Consider the following 19,376-nt stretch of genomic DNA (forward strand, 5'->3'; position numbering starts at 1 on the left):
ACAGACCCTCACTGCTCCCCAGACACCAGGCTGCATTAAATTAACCGAGAATAAAAAAAAAGGCACACAGACTTAACCCCACAGTCAACCACAAGCGAAACTTCTAGCTGGAGCACTGCTGTCTGCCAGCTGCAGGGCACTACACTGTCCCTTCTCTCCCAGACCCATTAGCAAAAGGTGTGCTTAAAATCTGCTTCAGGTTGAAATTTAAAGCATAATTAAATAGGGAGCAATTAAAAAAACAACAAAAAAAAAAGGTGAGAAAGACAGAGACAAACATAACATACAACAGGTTTGCTGGTTTCAGGGATAGTTTTATACCTCCAACACCCACCTGTCTTTCACTCGGTGTTTTAATCCACATACATTGTCAGGCACTATTGGCATAGGAGGCTGTATAAACAGTTGTAAAAGTCTGCTGTTGCATCTGGGCAGCAGCCACTGGCAGCTCTTCCTGAAACTGCCTCGTCATAGGTACTACATGCAACCTACTGCCCAGTTTGTCCCAGGAGTAGGCACCAGGCTACCTTGTCACGTAAATGTCCATTTTAAAAAGTAAACTTATCCGAATACAGGTTTACAAACTAGTTCAGAAGCCAGGAGTCAGCAAGGCCCATTAAATGTAGTATGCAAAATATTACGTATTTACAGCCAGTCTCTGGCCACCGCTTTGGGTCATGAACAAGAGGGAGGGCTTTTTTTCAAATTTACATTTCATTGCTTTAAAAACAAAGCCTAGGGAAAAACAATCAACTCACCAAAACGTCAGTGGCCCCTGCATTGCCAGACCATCCCTCTGAGCCCGCCAAACACGGAACACAGAGCCACAAGAAAACACAGCCAAATGTGGGAGAGGCTTCAACGTGCTGTGGGATCGGTTATTTAGCCGAAATATCATTGCTGAGTCAGCACTGCTTCATGAGCCAGTGTTTCTGATGTTTCGAGGGATATGATTGAATCTGTATTTTTTAAAAGCAAGTAATTTACAAGAACAGCAAGTAGGTCTGAGCGGGACTTAAATGTGGCTCAGGTGAATGGCTCTGCCCACAACTGCCAGCTATATAAGCCCTACTTAGAGAAGTGAGGAACTAAAAGCTCTTTGAAAGACACAGGAGGCGCAAACAGGCTCTAGAGTCCCAACCTACAAGCTCAAGACACCCTCCCTTAGCTTAAGCACAGAAGTGCAGCCTACACCAGGGCCAGAGCCCACCTTTGCCACCGTCTGCTTCTAGCAGTACTGGACACTTTGGTTTCATTGCTGGTTAACGCCACCAACAAGCATTTCCTATTCCCCTGCTAAGGCACCAAGGTGTATAAACAAATCTCATGGTTGGGTGTGTTTACTTTCTGATAAACAAGCCAGTGGAGATGCCAGCGCGTTGCAGCCCTCAGGCTTCTGCAAAGCTGCGGCCCTCAAGGTCACCCAGTTTGGTGCCTTTAGGGTGGTGACACTACCTGTTCTTTTGTAACTGGATGCAGGAGGGAGGGCACCACTCCTAGGAAAGAGGCCAAGCATGCTGAACACCCCTGGGCGAAGTTGAGTGAGAGTCACATTTACACAGGAATAATCAGTTCCCTACATACACTTCCTGGAGAGTTCCCTCACAAAGCCCTTCTCCCTCCCTTTAAAGGCAACAGCAAAGTTTTTCAGGGAGCATTTCTAGAGAGCATTTAAGATCCCAAACACACAGGCCGAGGTACAGGGAGGACTGATTTGTAATTTTAAAAAAAGTCTGGTCTTTCACTTACCTGCCAAGACCAAGTTCAGGGCTTTCTCCAACAGTTAACATGACCACCAAGGGCTATGTAAGCCTTGGCAGATGAGTGAGGGAAAAGCTGACTGGCAAACAAGTTACAAATCAACACCTGTGTCTATTTAATACCTCATGTCAGTTGTTCTCACCAGACTGGCAGTGATTTAAAGTTGTTATTCAATGATTGCATGATAACCTGAGAGACCAGAGTTGGGTCTCAGTCCAGTTAGTCTCTTCAACAAGTTGTCCACATTGCAACTAGCACTAATTGGCTTGGTTGCTTTGTTGGCACCCACTACAAAGAGGCCAAGGATTAAACCAACCCTGGAGGCTGAACTACCCTCTCTTTTCTGAGGTGGTCCCTCCAGGACAGGTGTAAGGCACTTTGTCAAGAAAGCTTGTCTGGCTACTGTGCATAGAGGAATCAGCCTCTGGGACCATCAAAGCCAGCAGCAATAAGTAGAGATCTGAGATCTTAAACAGCTGGGTGTTCTTACAGCCTTTGTGTTCACCTCAACAGAACTGCTACAAATGGAAAGACATTCCACAGTGCGGTAGAGATCATCAACAAAGCTACACAACATACATTAACATCTACAGTGCCAGATGGGCAAACACTGTACAGCTGACTCTTGGAGCTGGACATCAGCTGGATGGCCGACGTCTGGTTGGGTACTAAATCTGCACTCCAAGAGCGGAAGTAGAACCGCACGTTCCCACAAAGGCAGAACAAATTCCTCTCTCAGGATCCCCTGGTCCGTCTTCTGTTCGCTGAACTCATGTCCCACCGTCTGAATAAGTTCACTAGATTCTTGGTCCATTTCCTCGAGGTTCTGTTATGATCCCCCACAAAAAAAAAATCCAATGCACCCCACAGATTGAGGGGCAAGTTGAACTTTAACAAGGGAAAAAGAGAACTGAAGAAAATAAAGTGGCATAGCACATTTTATATTAAAAGAGATGAGGAGCTCTGTTTGCTGTAAGGCCCAGCGACCTCTCCTGCCACAGAGCGCTGCTTTGGTCCATGATCCTAGCAGTAAACCTGAAGCAACGGTGCTCCAGACGAATCTGTCTCTGTGTCCTGGTAGGAGGAAGCTCTGCTCATTGGAGACCCTTGAGGAAAAAGAAAAAAAAAAGGGGGGGAAAGGGTGGGAAAGAATAAATTCACATAAAATGGCACAGACTCAGCAGCAAAATCCTCAAGAGCTAGACAGATACAGCTGCCACGAAGGGTCTTAGGTATCTCAAGGGAGAGAAAGCAGCATGATGCCCTCAGGCGGAGAATAGCCCAGAGTATCAGAGGCAACTTTCAGAAGAGATCTGTCTCTTCACAAACACGAGGAAAGATTAAAGAGGCTAGGCCTCTTCAGCTTGGAAAAGAGGAGACTAAGGGGGGACATGATAGAGATATATAAAATCATGAGTGATGTTGAGAAAGTGGATAAGAAAAAGTTATTTACTTATTCCCATAATACAAGAACTAGGGGTCACCAAATGAAATTAATAGGCAGCAGGTTTAAAACAAATAAAAGGAAGTTCTTCTTCACACAGCGCACAGTCAACTTGTGAAACTCCTTACCTGAGGAGGTTGTGAAGGCTAGGACTATAACAGTGTTTAAAAGGGAACTGGATAAATTCATGGTGGCTAAGTCCATAAATGGCTATTAGCCAGGAAGGGTAAAGAATGGTGTCCCTAGCCTCTGTTCATCAGAGGATGGAGATGGATGGCAGGAGAGAGATCACTTGATCATGGCCTGTTAGCTTCACTTCCTCTGGGGCACCTGGCATTGGCCACTGTCGGTAGACAGATACTGGGCTAGATGGACCTTTGGTCTGACCTGGTATGGCCGTTCTTATGTTCTTATGTTAACTAGCAGCTCAGCCTAAGGCCGCTCTCTGATGCAAAACATTAAAAGCAACATGGGAGAGAAACAGAGCCCAAAGCATCTGCTGGTAAATAATTCGCCCCTGCTGCTTCACTTCACTGCAAGTTACCCTCAGACTGAAGTCAAAATCCCATCCTAACCAGGCTTTCACTTCCTTCAAACTTTGTCAGAAGGTTTGGGGACTGAAAACCCTTAGGCGTGGTCTCAGGCCCCAGGAGAAAAGTGTGTGTGTGTGTGTGTAGGTAGAGGGGGGAGGGAGTTGTACAAACTCTGATCTTTGTTTCATTCCCTTTTGCACCAGGAAAGGTCTAAATGAGAAGCATCACGAGGCTTGAAAACAGATTCAAAGCCACCACACTGCATTTCTAGAGCACCCTTCATCCAGCCGTAAGCGTCACAACGCCCCGAGAGGTGGGTACTATTCTTGTTTTACAGACTGGGAACTGAAGCCATGTGCAGTATAGGAGGTTTGGGGAAGCTCCCTCACCACTGCAGTATATCTGGGAACTATCCTGGGTCCTTCCAATGAAGGAAATGGCCTCTATAAGTGCCACATCCCTAAGTCACAGATGGAAGAGACTTTACTTTCTCACTGAGAGACACGGAGGTGTTACCTGCAGCGCTGAACCGCCTCATGTTCCTGGCTATCACATCTGCTGTGGTTTCCTCTGATATCTGCACAGCCAAATCTGGAAAGAAAATTCAGAAGTGCTGAGAGGGGAAAGACTGAAGGTGTAGATGGTGCATGTGCAGACACACCTGCCAGCATCATTTAACGCTCTCTCCCAATAGCCACTAGTACTTGCACGGATCCAGCTGGCTATCAGGGCTAAGCTCACTACTTCTTTATTCTTTAGGTTTAAGAAACATTCTTGTGCCTCTGACAACTATTTAAATAGGATAAAGGAACAGCAACCCTAAAACTAAATAACCAGCGAGCCCCAAAATAGAATAGTCCTACTCTTTCCCTAAACAATATTTGCTTTTCAAGAGCCTTAAGACAGCGCGCCTTGTGGCATGTCCTGCAGGTGAGCAGTTTCAGGTACTCGGACAAGGAGGGGAGCACATTCCAAAGAAAGAGGCCCTCACACTTGGTCAGCAGCTCCCCGCCCCCTTTTTTTTAGGGTTAGGCAGCACTTGAGATACTTGCAGGTAACTAACACCTAAGAGAAGAATGATAGGGGACAAGCTAGTGACCAGCTTCAATGAGCAGTTCAGAAGTCTGGAAGTGTATCAGGTTATGTTACTGGAGTCTAGGTTAAGGGTGAGAGTGGGGGAAGGAAAGGCTTTCCGGAAGCGGAATGAAAGAGATTAGAAAATTAACATGGTGAAAACACCCCCTAGAGGCCAGCCAGCTTTCCAAGGTTGTTGACAGACAACAATTGTTTCAGATTTGTTACTGGGTTGGGAAAGTTCCTTCATGCTACAGGCAGAGAAGCTGAGATTCCTTTGGCTCAAGAATGAGGCAAGGGGAAGAAAGCATCAGGAGGTGAACATTATCCAAGAACAACATTGGTCAAAGCTTAATTAAGAAGGCCAGCTTACTAGCCTTAGTGGAAGTGCTCTGGCATATGCCAGTGACCTATTCTGATCATCCCAGTGACCTGAGTTTGACTCATGGCTTTGCTTCCTAAGATGGGGTTAGGGAGGAGAGCCAGGACTAATGTATGGCCAGCCCCTTATATCACTCAGCGCAAACTCCTCTGGCAGAGTAAAGTATGGTGAGTTATGCAGAAGGATAATAGCTGCAAAGTGGCTTCTCAGGGACGTGGGTAGTATTAAGTGGCCATCTTCAGGGTTTAGAAGGGGAATGAGATTCCCACAACCCAGGAAAATAACCTTAATGCTATAGTTCAGTTTCCAACTCTACCCCCTGCAAACTCCAAAGCAGGAGCTCTCACAAGTCTGGGGTTCCATATCCCAAGTTGAACTCAGCTCTCAAACACAGGAAACTGAGCTGCAAAGCTAGCGTGGACAAGGGACTTGCACGTACCGTCTTGGCTGGTGATTAGAGACTCCAGCATGGTTTCATTGCCACTGTCCGGTGGGTTTCCTCTGCTTGCCTTCTGCTCGTGGCTCTTGGTGGCAGGAATGGAAATGGGGGGCCGGACCCTGCTCTTCCGGGTACTGATGCGTATAATGCCTCGGACTAGCCTGCACTCAGCATCCTGCTCATCCAGGTTGTAGTCCTGAGTGATGCTATTGATCAGGTCTGAGATCTTGTTGGTCTTCTCCAGAAAGACAGTGTCTGACGTGCACTTGGCCAGCTCATCAATCTGGTGGACGCTGAAGAGCTCTGTCAGTTTCTTGAAGATCAGGACATCAATCTCTTTGCTGGACATAGAGCTGCTCAACTCACTGAGGTCCAGATCAGACTCGTGGAAGGAGTAATACTCCTCGGAGCTCCGGTGGCTGCTGGGGAGTGGTGGCTTTTCTATGCTGTTCCTGAAGGTTTTCTCTGGCAGGGGCTCTTTGTAGCACGAATCTGCATCTGCATGGTTGCCAGGGCTCCGGTTCGGATAGACAGGGATCCCCTTCAGTTTCACATCTGGGTAACTGAAGCTGCTCCCCATAGTGTTCTTTTTGATCTGGTGCCCATTCTTTTCAGCAGGGGAGATGTTGCCAGGGCTGTTGCTAGGCACATGTCCATTTTGCTCTCTGTTTCTTCCATCATCAATCGAAGTCTCAGTGTGACCCAGGCAGGGGATGTGAATGCTGCAATTCTTAAAGCAGCCCCCACAAGTCACTATACAGCAGAGAACGGCCTTGGAGGCATTCCAGGCTTGAGTCAAAGAAAGACAGCACAAACTCTGGGTCTGAGGAGCCTCTGCTGAGCCAGAAATAAAGGTAATTGTTTCTGCTTCCCTCCCGTTGGAGTCTTTGAGGTCCGCTTTGCGGGCTCTCCTGTCCCGTGCTTGCTGAGCCAGCTTGCGGCTCTGTTTGAGTTCAGGTGTGGATTTGCTGAACACCTCAAGGCTGATGTCACACTCTTTGGACGGGCTGATCCTTTGGGGCACAGCATCCTGGTGGGATAGGTTCATCCGATGTTTGCTGATTACTTCTTGGGGGTGTCTTGTTCTCCTGCCCAGCATGGCTCACCACCTCAGGCACCTGAAGAACAAGAAGGTCTCATGTCAAATTTAGAACCACTGTCACAGTAACTTTGTCTCCAGCCCATGTCTAAGAATCCTCAGAGAAGGACGAGACCTGGGTCATTTAGCCCAGCAGTTCTCAAACTGTGGGTGGGGACCCCAAAGTAGGTTGTGACCCTGTTTTAATGGGGTCACCAGGGCTGGCATTAGACTTGCTGGTGCTAAAGCTGAAGCCCGAGGGCTTCGAACCCTGGCTGGCAAGGCTCAGGCTTTGGCCCATGGTGATAGGGCTCAGGTTACAGGCCCCCTACCCAGGGCTGAAGCTGCTGGGCTCTGGCTTTGGCCATACCACCCCAGGCAGTGAGACTCAGGCAGATTCAGGCTTCGGTCCCCCCTACTGGGGTCATGTAGTAATTTTTGTTGTCAGAAGGGGGTCACAGTGCAGTGAAGTTTGAGACCCACTGCCCAACCCCTGACCAGGGCAATGTTCCCTGCAGTACCCATCCATACTCATGTTTTAATCATCTAGTTTTAAGTGGCTTCCAAAAGGAAGCAGCAAGTCAGAAAAGCCACTTATTTTTTAAAATGCTACTTTTAGCGGCATCAGAGTCACTATAACGTTCAGAAGAGTTTCCCCAGCCCAAACGGAAGGAGATTCAGACTCTGAAGTTGTTCAGAAGGGGGTGGTGCCAGCTGGCAGCTTCCCTTTACACATTCTACCTTTTTTTGAACAGTTTCCCTTTCGTCTTGCATTCTTTGGGCTTCAACCAGGCTCTAGGAATAGGCCATATCCATTTCAAAACACGTCGTGCCTAGGAGGAGATGACAACTAACTGATCATTATACAAACAGCTGACCAAGACAGTGTGCTCTAAGCTATTTGCTTTAGCACCAAGTACAGGGGATTGTGTTTGGCAATCAGTGTCATGCCATATGCAAAAAGCACTGAAGGAAAAACTGATTTTGCTTCTCTTTTCGTTTCGATTGCAGATGTTTTCAGGGAACTGAACGTAGATGCCAAATTAGTCTCAAATCAGACCTTCAGAGTAAAGCTTTGATGTGGCTTTTACATACAAGTTCAATGTCATGCTGCGTGCGACCATTACATTGCTCTACCCTTGGGGCCTGGGCTAGCACTGGCTACCACTGTGACAAATGAAAAACAAACAGCCTTAAAGGGCACAACTTTCCACTACTCTCTGGTCTCCGCACACACTCTCCGAATGCAATATGCTTAAATTTAGATCCTTGAATTTACCAAAGGAGAGTTGAATATATAAGTCACCACGTGTTTTGAGGAAAAATAAATTCATGCAGCCCAATGCTTGAACCAAGGTATATCAGTCTTTCCCTCTCTGTGCTATTATTGTAGCTACTTTCTCCCACTCTCTTTGGGTTCCAAAGCTGTCCTGTAGATATCAACTCCCAGCCACTGGATCTTGTTATACCTTTGTCTGCTAGATTGAAGAGCCCAATTTTTTGTTCCAGAAAGTGGAGAAAGTAACCAGGACGACAGCCATTTTCGACTTGATTCTGAGCAACAGGGAGGAATTGGTAGTGAATCTGAAAGTGAAAGGCAATGTGGGTGACAGTGAACATTCAGTGACTGATTTCACAACTCTTAAGGAAAAGGAGTGAGAGCAGCAGGATAAGGATAATGGACTTCAAAAAAGCAGACTTCAACAAACTCAGAGAACTGGTAGGTAGGTCCCATGGGAAGAAAATCTAAGGGAAAAGGGAGTTCAGGAGAGCTGGCAGTTCTTCAAGGAGACAATATTAAAGGCACAACTGCAACCTACTCTGAAGCAAAGGAAAGATCGGAAGAATAGGATGAAGCCAATATAGTTCCATTAAGAGCTCTTTAAATGACCTGAAATCAAAAAGGAATCCTACAAAAAGTGGAAACATTGTCGAATTGCTCAGGAGGAGTACAAAAGAACAGCACACATATGTAGGGACAAAATCAGACAGACTAAGGCACAAAATGAGTTACACCTAGCCCGGGGCACAAAAGGCAATAAGAAGAGGTTCTTTAATTACATTAGGAGCAAGAGAAAGATGAAAGAAAGTGGAGGTCCTCTACTTAGTGGTGAAGGAGAACTAACAACTGGTGACATCGAGAAAGCTGAGGTGCTTAATCCCTATTTTGCTTCAGTCTTCACTAAAAAGGTTAATGATGACCAGATACTCAACACAACACAAGCCAAAACAGAGAAAGAACAGGTTAAAGAATATTTAGATATGTTAGATGTATTCAAGTCAGCAGGGCCTCTAGAAATTCATGCTAGGGTACTTAAGGAACTAGCTGAAGCAATCTTGGAGCCATTAGCAATTATCTTTGAGAACTCCTGCAGGATGGGAGAGGTCCCAGACCAAGAGAAGGCTGAACATAGTACCTATCTTTCAAAAGCGGAACAAGGAGGATCTAGGGAATTACAGACTAATCAGCTTAACTTCAATACCTGAAGATACTGAAGCAAATTATTAAATTATTTGTAAGCACCTGGAGGATAAAAGTTTATAAGGAATAGCCAGCATGGATTTGTCAAGAAAAGTCATGCCAAACCAACTTAATTTCCTTCTTTGATAGGATTACTGACCTAGAGGAAAGCAGTAGATGTGATATACCTTGATTTTAGTAAGGTTTCTGACACAGTTCCACATGACATTCTCATAAGCAAACTAGGGAAATATGATCTAAGTGAAATGACTATAAGGTGGGTGTACAACTGATTGAAAGACTACTTGAATAGTTATCAATGGTTTGATGTCAAATTGGGAGTCCCACAGGGGTCAGTCCTGGGTTTTGTACTATTCAATATTTTCATTAATGACTTGGATAATGGAGTAGAGAGCATGCTTATAAAATTTGCAGATGACACCAAACTAGGAGGGGTTGTAAGCACTTTGTAGGAGAGGTTTAAAATTCAAAATGATCTTGACAAACTGGTGAATTGGTCTGAATTCAACAGGATGGAATTCAGTAAGGACAAGTGTAAAGTACTTCAATTAGGAAGGAATAATCAGATGCACAACTACAAAATTGCTGAAAAAGATCTGGGACTATAACGGACCATGAACTGAATGAGTTGTCAGTGTGATTCAGCTGCAGAAAAGGCAAATATGATTCTGGGATGTATTAAAAGGGTGAGATTCTGTGGCCTGTGTTGTGCAGGAGGTCAGACTAGATGATCATAATGGTCCCTTCTGACCTTAAAGTCTATAATTCTATGAAAAGAAGTGTTTATGTAATTGCCCTGCTCTATTCAGCACTGGAGAGGCCCTAGCTGGAGTACTGTGTCTCATTCTGAGTACCACAGTTTAGGAAGGATGGGGACAAATTGGAAAGAGTCCTAAGGAGAGCAGTAAAAATAAGAGGTTTAGAAAACCTGAGCTGTGAGGAAAGGTAGAAAAAACTGGGCATGTTTAGTCTTGAGGAAAGAAGACTGAGGGGCGACTAGATCACTCTTCCAATATGTTCAGAGCTGCTATAAGGAGGACAGTGATTAATTATTCTCCATGTCTACTGAAGGTAGGACATGAAATAAGGGGCTTAATCTACCGCAAGGTCAGATATTAGGAAAAACTTTCTAACTCTAAGGGTAGTTAAAATCTGGAATAAGCTTCCAAGGGAGGTTGTGGAATCCTCATCTTTGAAAGCTTTTAAAAACAAGTTGGACAAACACCTGTCAGGGATGAACTAAGTTTACCTGGTCCTGCCTCTGTGCAAGGGGATGGACCTATGGCTTCTCAAGGTCCCTTCCAGCCCTACATTTCTATGATTCTAATATCAAATATTTGCTCCCCATAGGTACTGGGATCAAGTCACCCCTTAGCCTTCTCTTTGTTAAGCTAAACAGATTGAGCAGCATGAGTCTATCGCTGTAAGGCATGCTTTTCAATCCTTTAATCGTTTTTGTGGATCTCTTCAGAACCCTCTCCTATGTATCAACATCCTTCTTAAAATGTGGACACCAGAACTGGATACGGTATTCCAACTGTGGTCATACCAGTGTCAAATACAAAGGTAATATAACCTCCCTACTCCTACCCTAACTAGGGTGACTGCTGCCACTTTTTAAAGTAGTCCTGCCAAAGTAACAGACATGGGGACTGGGAGTGCTTGGCAGGTATTTATACATCGGGGATAAGCTTCTCTAACCTTTGTTCTGCTGTTTCCATGAACATTTTGGTTTCATGGACATTAGCCTTGGCTGATACTTATGTATTTTGCAGACGGGTTGGCCCCAGGATATTAGAGAGACAAGGTGGGTGAGGCAATATCTTTGACTGGATCACCTTCTGTTGATGAAAGAGACGAGCTTTTGAGCTACACAGAGCTCTTCTTCAGGCCATCTGGTCTCACTTATGTATTTTATAAGATTAACACACACCCAGAGAGTTCCCCTTCCCTTACTCCCAGACATTTTAAATATAAAAACTCAACACCTTTTCAAAATCAGGATAAGCACCCCCAGCTCGCATTGCCTTCACCGGGAGCTGTGGGTGCTCGGCACTTGTGAGTCAGGCCATCAGCTTTTGCTCAATTTCATCAAGTTTTCATGCACCAAAAAACCCATCTGAGCTGATCAAACTCTCCAAGTGGAGAGCCATTACTGGTCAGCAGGAAGCCAGATTACTCATAATACAGAGGTCACATTTAAAAAAATGACATTCCAAAGCCCATAAAGTAATGGTCATTTATATAGCGCTTAGTATCCTGAGGTTTCAAAGTACCTTATAAAGTGGGTATTCTCTCCACTGTAGAAGAAAAAAAATCTGAGGCACAGCAGTTAAATGACTTATCTAAGGTTGTGCAAAATGCAGTGTCAGGGACAGAACCTATCTCCGGCTCACACCCTGTGCTCAAGCCATTAGATCACAGCTGCACGCTGTATTCACCACAAGATCACAAGTTTAAGACTATAAAGACTTCTCAGCCAACACAGATATCAGCCTACAGTCAAAGCTCAACTAGCAGGATTCCAAAGACGTGTTCCCTTTGACTGTAAGCCCAGATGCTTTGGGTTAAAACCCACTTGCCAAATTGACACTGACAATGAAGTTGGTAACTGTCTTCCTCCTCAGGCATCAGTCTTATCCGAACCAACAAGATCCTTCTAAAGAGGCTAAGCAGCCATTTCAGAAGAACGGTATTTGTGAGTAGTTGGAACATCTAATTATCCAGGGTTTAAGATCTTCCTTGTTGAGAGGGAGAGGAGAGCTCCTTCGAGATCAGTTATACCAGGGGTTCTCAAACTAGGGATCAGGACTCCTCAGGGGGTTATGAGGTTATTTCATGGGGGGCTGCAAGCTGTCAACCTCCACCCCAAACCCTGCTTTGCCTTCAGCATTTATAACGGTGTTAAATATATTAAAAAGTATTTTTAATTTATAAGGGGGGGTCATCACACTCAGAGGCTTGCTAAGTGAAAGGGGTCACCGGTACAAGGTTGAGAACTACTGAGTTATAAGAACTAGCTGAAATTTCTACATCAGTAAACCAATAACCAGGCTGACTACAGCCTTGACTCATCCCTATCTAGTACTGGAGAATTTGGAAACACTGGATTAAGAACATCCAAACTACTGTATTTAAGATTTAATCCTTTCTTGATTTCTAATGTGACCTGCATCCAAACACACGCAACCCTCAATAGCTTTTACAATTTCTTCAAAAGCCACTCTGCTGCCATGGTTCAAACCTCCTTTACAGTAGTTTTGCTGACAGTAGATTGGGTCTCAGGACATCCAGGTTCTATTCCCAGCTCTACCACTTATTTGCTGGGTGGTCTGGGGCAAGTCAGGTTGCTGCTCTGTGCCTCTGTTTCTCCTCACATCTGTCTTGTCTATTTAGATCATAAGCTTGTCTCTCACTAGGTGTTTGTATATTAGCACAATGGAGCTGCCAATCTCAGTTTGCAATCCTAGACACCACTATTGTAGACAGAGTAACTGTTCATTCTCCTGAAAATTCACTACAAAGTTATTTTCACATAAATGGAGGTACATCTACCTCTGACAGAAACACCTTGGGTGTTCCTAATGACACAGCATACTGATATTTTAGTTTACTTTTAAAAAAGTATTTTCCAAAGAAAGAATAACAGACATGCCTCTAGTGTAGCGATGGAACTGTAGGGATTGTGTCTGCAGCCGCTCTTGCAGAGCACAGGGCATGAAGTGGCAAACGCTGCACTGGAGTTTGTGGTTCCAGTCAATCACATGCTTCCTAGAAAGCTGATCAAATTTCTTAACCACACACCAGATCTGTCATCCCACATGGAGCTCAGAACCCTCCCAAGCCCAGCAACACAAAGGTAGCACAACATGCATGTCCGGTTGGGGGATACAGAGTGTGTAGGTGAATGTCACATTATCAAAAAGGGAGCCTGATGGGGGGGATGTTGGAGGAGAAGGGTTGTCACAAGTAGGTGAGACTGATTCAGTGGGGAGGTCGAAGGAGAGGTCCCCACGCCTCAAGGCAGGAAGGACCTCACTAGGCCAGTGGTTTGCAACCTCTGGGCGGACCCCTGTGGGGTCTGCACACTATGCCTAAGATTTCCAAAGGGGTCTGCAAATGAACCCCCCGGCCCCAGGCAAACAAATCAACAGCCACCGAGCAGGGGCGGGAGAAACCCCCCAGCTCCAAGGGACCCACGCTCCCCCAGCACCCAGCCCGCGGGAGTGTCCCCCGGGAGGGGCTGAACCCCGGAGGGGGGGGCAGACGAGTCCCCCGGGGCTGCCCCCCTGCGGGGTCGCTGAGGTGGGACTGGGGCGGGGTCCGCCCCCCCGCAGTGTGTTCGGGGGGGGCACCCGGGCAGGGCGGGGCCTGCTCCCGCCGGGCGCGGGGGGGGTGCGGCTCCCCAAGCGGGCCCCTCCCGTCGCGGGGTCGGTGGCCAGGCCCGGCCCCGGAGTTACCTGTGCCGAGCCAGGTGAACGGCGTCCGGCCCCTCCCTCACCTGGGCCAGGTGAGACCATGTGACCCACCGCTACGGGCTGGCGCTAGGGACACGGTTCTGGGAGAGGCGAAGCTCCTCCCCCTCCCCTCTGCGGAGGAGGGCCCAGGAACTGAGCTCTGTGCCCTGCACCCCGCCTCTGTCTGCCCCGGGGACCTCTCGCTTCTCCGGGCTGGACCCTCCCAGCCACTGATTTCCTCCCCCCCTGGGACTGACCCCCCCCGGAACTCCCAACCGGGACTGACCCCCCCAGACACAGACACTGACCCCCCCATAGACACTGACCCCCCCGGAACCCCCAACCGGGACTGACCCCCCCGCACAGACACTGACCCCCCCGGAACCCCCAACCGGGACTGACCCCCCCCGCACAGACACTGACCCCCCCATAGATACTGACCCCACCCCGGAACCCCCAACCGGGACTGACCCCCCCGCACAGACACTGACCCCCCCGGAACCCCCAACCGGGACTGACCCCCCCACAGACACTGACCCCACACCGGAACCCCCAACCGGGACTGACCCCCCCGCACAGACACTGACCCCCCCATAGACACTGACCCCACCCCGGAACCCCCAACCGGGACTGACCCCCCCCCAGACACTGACCCCCCGGAACCCCCAACTGGGACTGACCTCCCCCCACAGACACTCACCCCACCCCGGAACCCCCAACCGGGACTGACCCCCCCACACAGACACTGACCCCACCCCGGAACCCCCAACCGGGACTGACCCCACACAGACACTGACCCCACCCCGGAACCCCCAACCGGGACTGACCCCCCCCGACACTGACCCCCCGGGAACCCTCAAACGGGACTGACCCCCCCCACAGACACTGACCCCACCCCGGAACCCCCAACCGGGACTGAACCCCCCAGACACTGACCCCACCCCGGAACCCCCAACCGGGACTGACCCCCCCCGACACTGACCCCCCGGGAACCCTCAAACGGGACTGACCCCCCCCACAGACACTGACCCCACCCCGGAACCCCCAACCGGGACTGAACCCCCCAGACACTGACACCCCCCGGGACTCCCAAACGGGACTGACCCCCTCCAAACGCTGACACCCACTGGGACACTGACACCCCTCGGGCCCCCCAAGTGGGACTGACACCCGCAGACCCCATCAAACGGGACTGACCCCCCCAGACACTGACACCCCCCAGGACCCTGACACTCCCTAGGACCCCCAACCAGGACTGACTCCCTGCTGACTCCCCCACAGACACTGACACCCCCGGGGCCCCCAATCGGGACTGACCCCCCCCAGGACCTCGAATCGAGACTGACCCCCCCATGACACTGACACTCTCCGGGACCCCTAACTGGGACTGATACCCCCCCCAAATCCCCCCAGACACTGACACCCCCTGGGACCCTCAATCAGGACTGACTCCCTCCAGACACTGACACCCCCTGAATCCCCCAACTGGGACTGAACCCCCCTCCCCAGACACTAACTGACCCCCCGACTCCTCCCAGATACTGACACCCCCGGGACCCCCAAACGGGACTGACCCCCCCAAATCCCCCAAGACACTGACACCCCCCAGGACCCCTAACCGGAACTGAGCCCCCCAACTCCCCCCAGACACTGACACGCCCAGGACCCCTAACCAGGACTGACTCCCCCCAGATACTGACACCCCCAGGACCCCCAAACAGGACTGACCCCCCCAGAGATTGACACCCCTGAGACCAACCCCCCCAACTCTCCCCAAACACTGCTCCTGCCCCCCCCATGGAGTGACCACCAAACCCTCCTCTCACTCCTCCCCCCAATTTCTGCAGCTACTGGCTCCCCTCCAGGAATTAGCCCCCACCCCGAGATCCCTTCACCCACTGACCCCCATTTCCAGAGCTCTTTCCCTGAGCCCTACTGCTCCCCCACATACCAGGCTCCACAGGGCCTGGGCTGGGACTCCCCTATAGTTAGTATCTGAACATTGAAATTATTGGATGTACAGACCAGGCTTGCAAAAGGGAGTTTAGCCTAGTGGTTATTGCAGGGGAGTGAGTCAAGACTCCTGGGTTCTGCACTTGACTCTGACTCTAATCTCTTTTGTGGGTTTGGGCAACCCTGCTCTATGCCTCAGTTTACTTATCCCTGAAATGGGGATAATGGTACTGACCACCTTACGGGGAAGTTTAATTAATTAAGATTTGTAACGTGCTTTTGAGATCTTAAGGTGGGAGAAGCTGCAGAAAAGCAAAGCACTAGGATGAAGAAATAAGTGGTAGCCCACACTGAGCTGTGTTGGCCAGTAGGTGGCAGCCTTGACCTCCAGTAATTATTATTTTCCACCTGTAGTTCAAACAAGATCCAGAAATGGAAGGGGGGCCAGTGTTTTTTACTTCATCCCTCCCAGCAGGGCAGAGACACTCAGAACCCCCTCTCCTTTTAAACTGTCTTTGCTGATACTTTGTTGCTCCCACTGCTGATAGCAATGTCCTTGTACCTCTGCATGTGCTGACTTTTGGGGGGCTCAGAAATGGGGTGGGAGAGTAGAGAGGAGAAATGGATAGTGGCACTGCATATAGCAAACCAAGCAGAGGCTGGAGCAAAGTGGCAGTGTCTTGACAAAGGAAGGGAGCCGGCAGTGCCCTGATCCACTGTCAGGGAAGGTAAGCTGGACTGTTATGCCCTGCCCACACTGGCACCAAATTAAATCATTTTGAAAAAGGTTTACTTGGAGAATTTAAACTCTAACCATATTAAGGTAAAGGATTTCTGCATCCACACTAGTAATCCAAAGGGCAGGGTATTTGGAATCCTGGGGCAAGACAAGGAATCCCCCACCCTAGTCTTGCTGACCTGCACTAAGCAGGCCATCTCCATGTGCTTCCCTTGAGGGCATGGTGCTGTGCATTGTGGGACTGTCTGGGCTGACTGACTAGCATGGTTCTGCAGAGGGCCCTGTAAAGCTTTGTTCACACCACAATACAAACTAAAAGCATCAGTCTATTACAATGTAGAGAAGGAGTGTTGTCTAGTGGTTAAAGCAGAGGCTTGGCATCAAGACTTTGGTTCTGTTCCTGGCTCTGTCATTAACTCCCTCCATGATACTGTGGAAATCATCTCAAATCTCTTTGCTTCAATTCATCTGCATGTAACATGGAAATAGTATTTCCCTGTCTCGGACTCCTAGGTGCTACAATAATGCAAATAATTAATATTTATAAAGTGCTTTGAGATCTCTGATGGGAGTTGCTATAGAAGGGCAAAAGGTAAATATATGTCTCTCTTTACACATATGCTTACAAGAGCACTGCCACCGCTCCCTCTCCTTCCCTTTAGAGGGGGACTTCCAAAGCCCTTTTATGATGGACATGCCCCTGCAATGTCATGCTTTGCTGTGTGCGCACTCCTCTCTGCTTTAACCCCGCCTTCAAACAGGCTTCTCTCAACAGGCCTGGAAACAAGGAGCCACCAAAGAGACAGTTTAAAGTAACCACCCATATGAAAACACAGCACAACCCCTGAGTAACCAAAACGAAACTAATCAACTCAAATAACCTGCTCTGCGGGAATAACAGCCCGTCCATCACAAGGGCAAATCTCCCTGCCTAATAACTAATATTCTAACTCCACTGCCACACATGACCCCTTATCTATCAAAACCCACCCTAGCCTTTTATTTATATTTTGAGATTTTTTAAAAAGAAGGGACCATCTCGTGGTCTCTCAGTCCCCGTATGTAAAAGAAAACACCACAAAAATCACTAGGCTAATGCCGAACACCCAACCCCTCTCTGCTTGAAGCAAAAGTCCACCTCGCTGTCATCCACTCAGCCTGGTGCTCTTCATGCATAGATCTCAAAGTGCTTCGGAAAGGTCACCCCCGCGTTAAAGATGGGGAAGCCAAGGCACAGAGGTTATGGCCAACATTTGCAAGAGTGGCCTCTGATTTTTGGATGCTCGTACAGACTAACGCGGCTACCACTCTGAAACCTGTCATTTTGAGACACTGTTGAGCATGATTTTCTAGGGTGCCAAGCTCCTATGACTCCCATTGACTTCATCTGGAGTTGGGGGGTGCTCAAGGCTTGAAACTCAAGCCCACAGTGGGCTGGTTCAGGGCACCCAGAAACCGAGTTGCCCAAAATCAGAGGCCACTTTTGCACATGTTGGTCTTAAGTAACTTGTCTGGGTTACATAGCCAGTCAACTGCAGACCCAGGAACAGATCCCAGATCTCGTGACTGGACCCTGCTGCTTCCTATGGGTAAACCCTGTGCCCTGGCCGTCAACGATCTCAGACCATACTGAGTGAAGGAGAGGAGAGGTGAGTTCCAGAAGGAAGAACTGTCCCTTGAAAATGCCAGGCAACAATAGCAATTCAGTGGGACTTAAACATATGCTTGTGCTTAAATGCTTTCCTAAATCAGGGCTTTAAACATTTGCATTTGTTTTATCCTAGATCAAACTTAGGACCTGATTGTGCAAACACCACCAGGCATACTGCTTATCAGCAGGCCCAGCCCACTTGCTTTGGAGTCCATAGCCTGGCAGTAAGTGCTATGCCTAGTAGCCAGAGTTTGCAGGATTGGGCCCTGCTGTGGCTTGTAAGGCCCATGGGTGCAGTTCAGGCGCTTGGCAGGTGCAGTGTGGCCTGTCTGGTGCTAGCTGAAGAATGTCAAATGGTAATAACCGAGTGTTTGCTGAGGGTCTCTGAGCTCACAGCAATGACAAAGGCAGGGATCAAAGCAAAGCAAAGGCAGAAATTCACACAATCCAGCCCAGAGAGGGGCTCCAAGAACTTCAGGGACCTGCAGATGCTCAATAAATGGCAAGAAAAGCTTAACCCAGAAAATGGTTACTATGTGGCAGCGACGGGAATATGCAAGCTGTGGGCTTGAACCAAAGCGCTCTGAAGTGTGTGTGTGGGGGGGTTTCATTCCCCTGGATCAGGCTCTGGGTGAGCTGCATGTCTCATGGCCCTGTCTCCACTAAACTTTTGTCCGGATAATTTCCTGCCAGAGCAGCCCCACCCATGGAAGCCAGGATGGGAGCCCCAGTGTAGACAGGGCGATGGTGGATAAAAACAAGTCCCATGCACACAGTTCCTGCTTTCACGAGAGAGAGGAGCTTACGGGCTTTGTTGCTTTGGTTTGGTGTCGCCCACTGCATGGTGGTGGCGTGCAGTTATGCATGCTGGAGATGCACTGCGCTTTCCATGGAGCAGAACTGCCAGGCAGTTGAGCTCATTCACTCTGTTTTCCTGCTGCCTTGAGTGACTCATTGGCTCTCTGAATGCTGATGACTCACCAGCCAGGAGTGTAGGGGTGGGGGATACTTTGTTCTGGTTCGGGGGAAGGAGGGAAGTGATGGGGTGCAGCGCACTTCATACCCAAAGCCCATCCCGGGACAGCTGGCTGACCTCTGTGGAACACCAAAGCACCCTGCACAGTAGTAGCTTTGACTGACACGGGATTGTCTGAGATACACCAGCCAGGTTGCTAGAAGGAGAGAGAGAGAAATCAGATAACAATGTGCTGCTAGTGCCAGGCCGCTGGTTCCTTTTCAAAAGGGCACAAAGACTCTGTGTGGATTTGCTGAAGCCTCTGCGATGGCAGCCTTGTGCTTCACTCCAGCTCATGTCATTTCACTGGCTGAGGTTTGATCTGCGTGTAATTCAATGAACTGCTTGGAAATGTGTTGCCTTTTTCC

At 48.6% G+C, this 19,376-nt stretch overlaps 1 protein-coding gene across 2 annotated transcripts; it reads right to left on the reverse strand.

The window, feature by feature from the left end:
• Positions 1-664: 664 nt before the first annotated feature.
• Positions 665-13,749, reverse strand: KDF1 (keratinocyte differentiation factor 1). 2 transcript variants are annotated; one of them, XM_050932050.1, is made up of 4 exons: positions 13,654-13,749; positions 5,634-6,751; positions 4,255-4,329; positions 665-2,867 (listed from the first exon to the last, which is right to left on the reverse strand). In XM_050932050.1, exons 2-4 carry the CDS (start codon positions 6,730-6,732, stop codon positions 2,785-2,787), a joined length of 1,257 nt encoding a protein of 418 aa, XP_050788007.1. In that variant the 5' UTR covers positions 6,733-6,751; positions 13,654-13,749; the 3' UTR covers positions 665-2,784. The 2 variants fall into 2 exon arrangements, with proteins under 2 accessions (XP_050788007.1, XP_050788009.1); XM_050932052.1 differs by lacking the exon at positions 13,654-13,749 and adding an exon at positions 7,453-7,543.
• Between the last annotated feature and the right edge of the window lie 5,627 nt (positions 13,750-19,376).

Source organism: Gopherus flavomarginatus, chromosome 22 (assembly GCF_025201925.1).
Source record: "Gopherus flavomarginatus isolate rGopFla2 chromosome 22, rGopFla2.mat.asm, whole genome shotgun sequence".
Taxonomy (NCBI): Eukaryota; Metazoa; Chordata; order Testudines; family Testudinidae; genus Gopherus; species Gopherus flavomarginatus.

Coding starts and splice junctions, on each gene's coding strand:
- KDF1 (XM_050932050.1), bottom strand. CDS start 6,732: ATGCTGGGCAGGAGAACAAGACACCCCCAAGAAGTAATCAGCAAACAT. Junction 4,330..5,633: donor TCTAATCACCAGCCAAGACG/GTACGTGCAAGT, acceptor TTTTCTTTCCAG/ATTTGGCTGTGCAGATATCA. Junction 2,868..4,254: donor GAGGCGGTTCAGCGCTGCAG/GTAACACCTCCG, acceptor TTTTTCCTCAAG/GGTCTCCAATGAGCAGAGCT.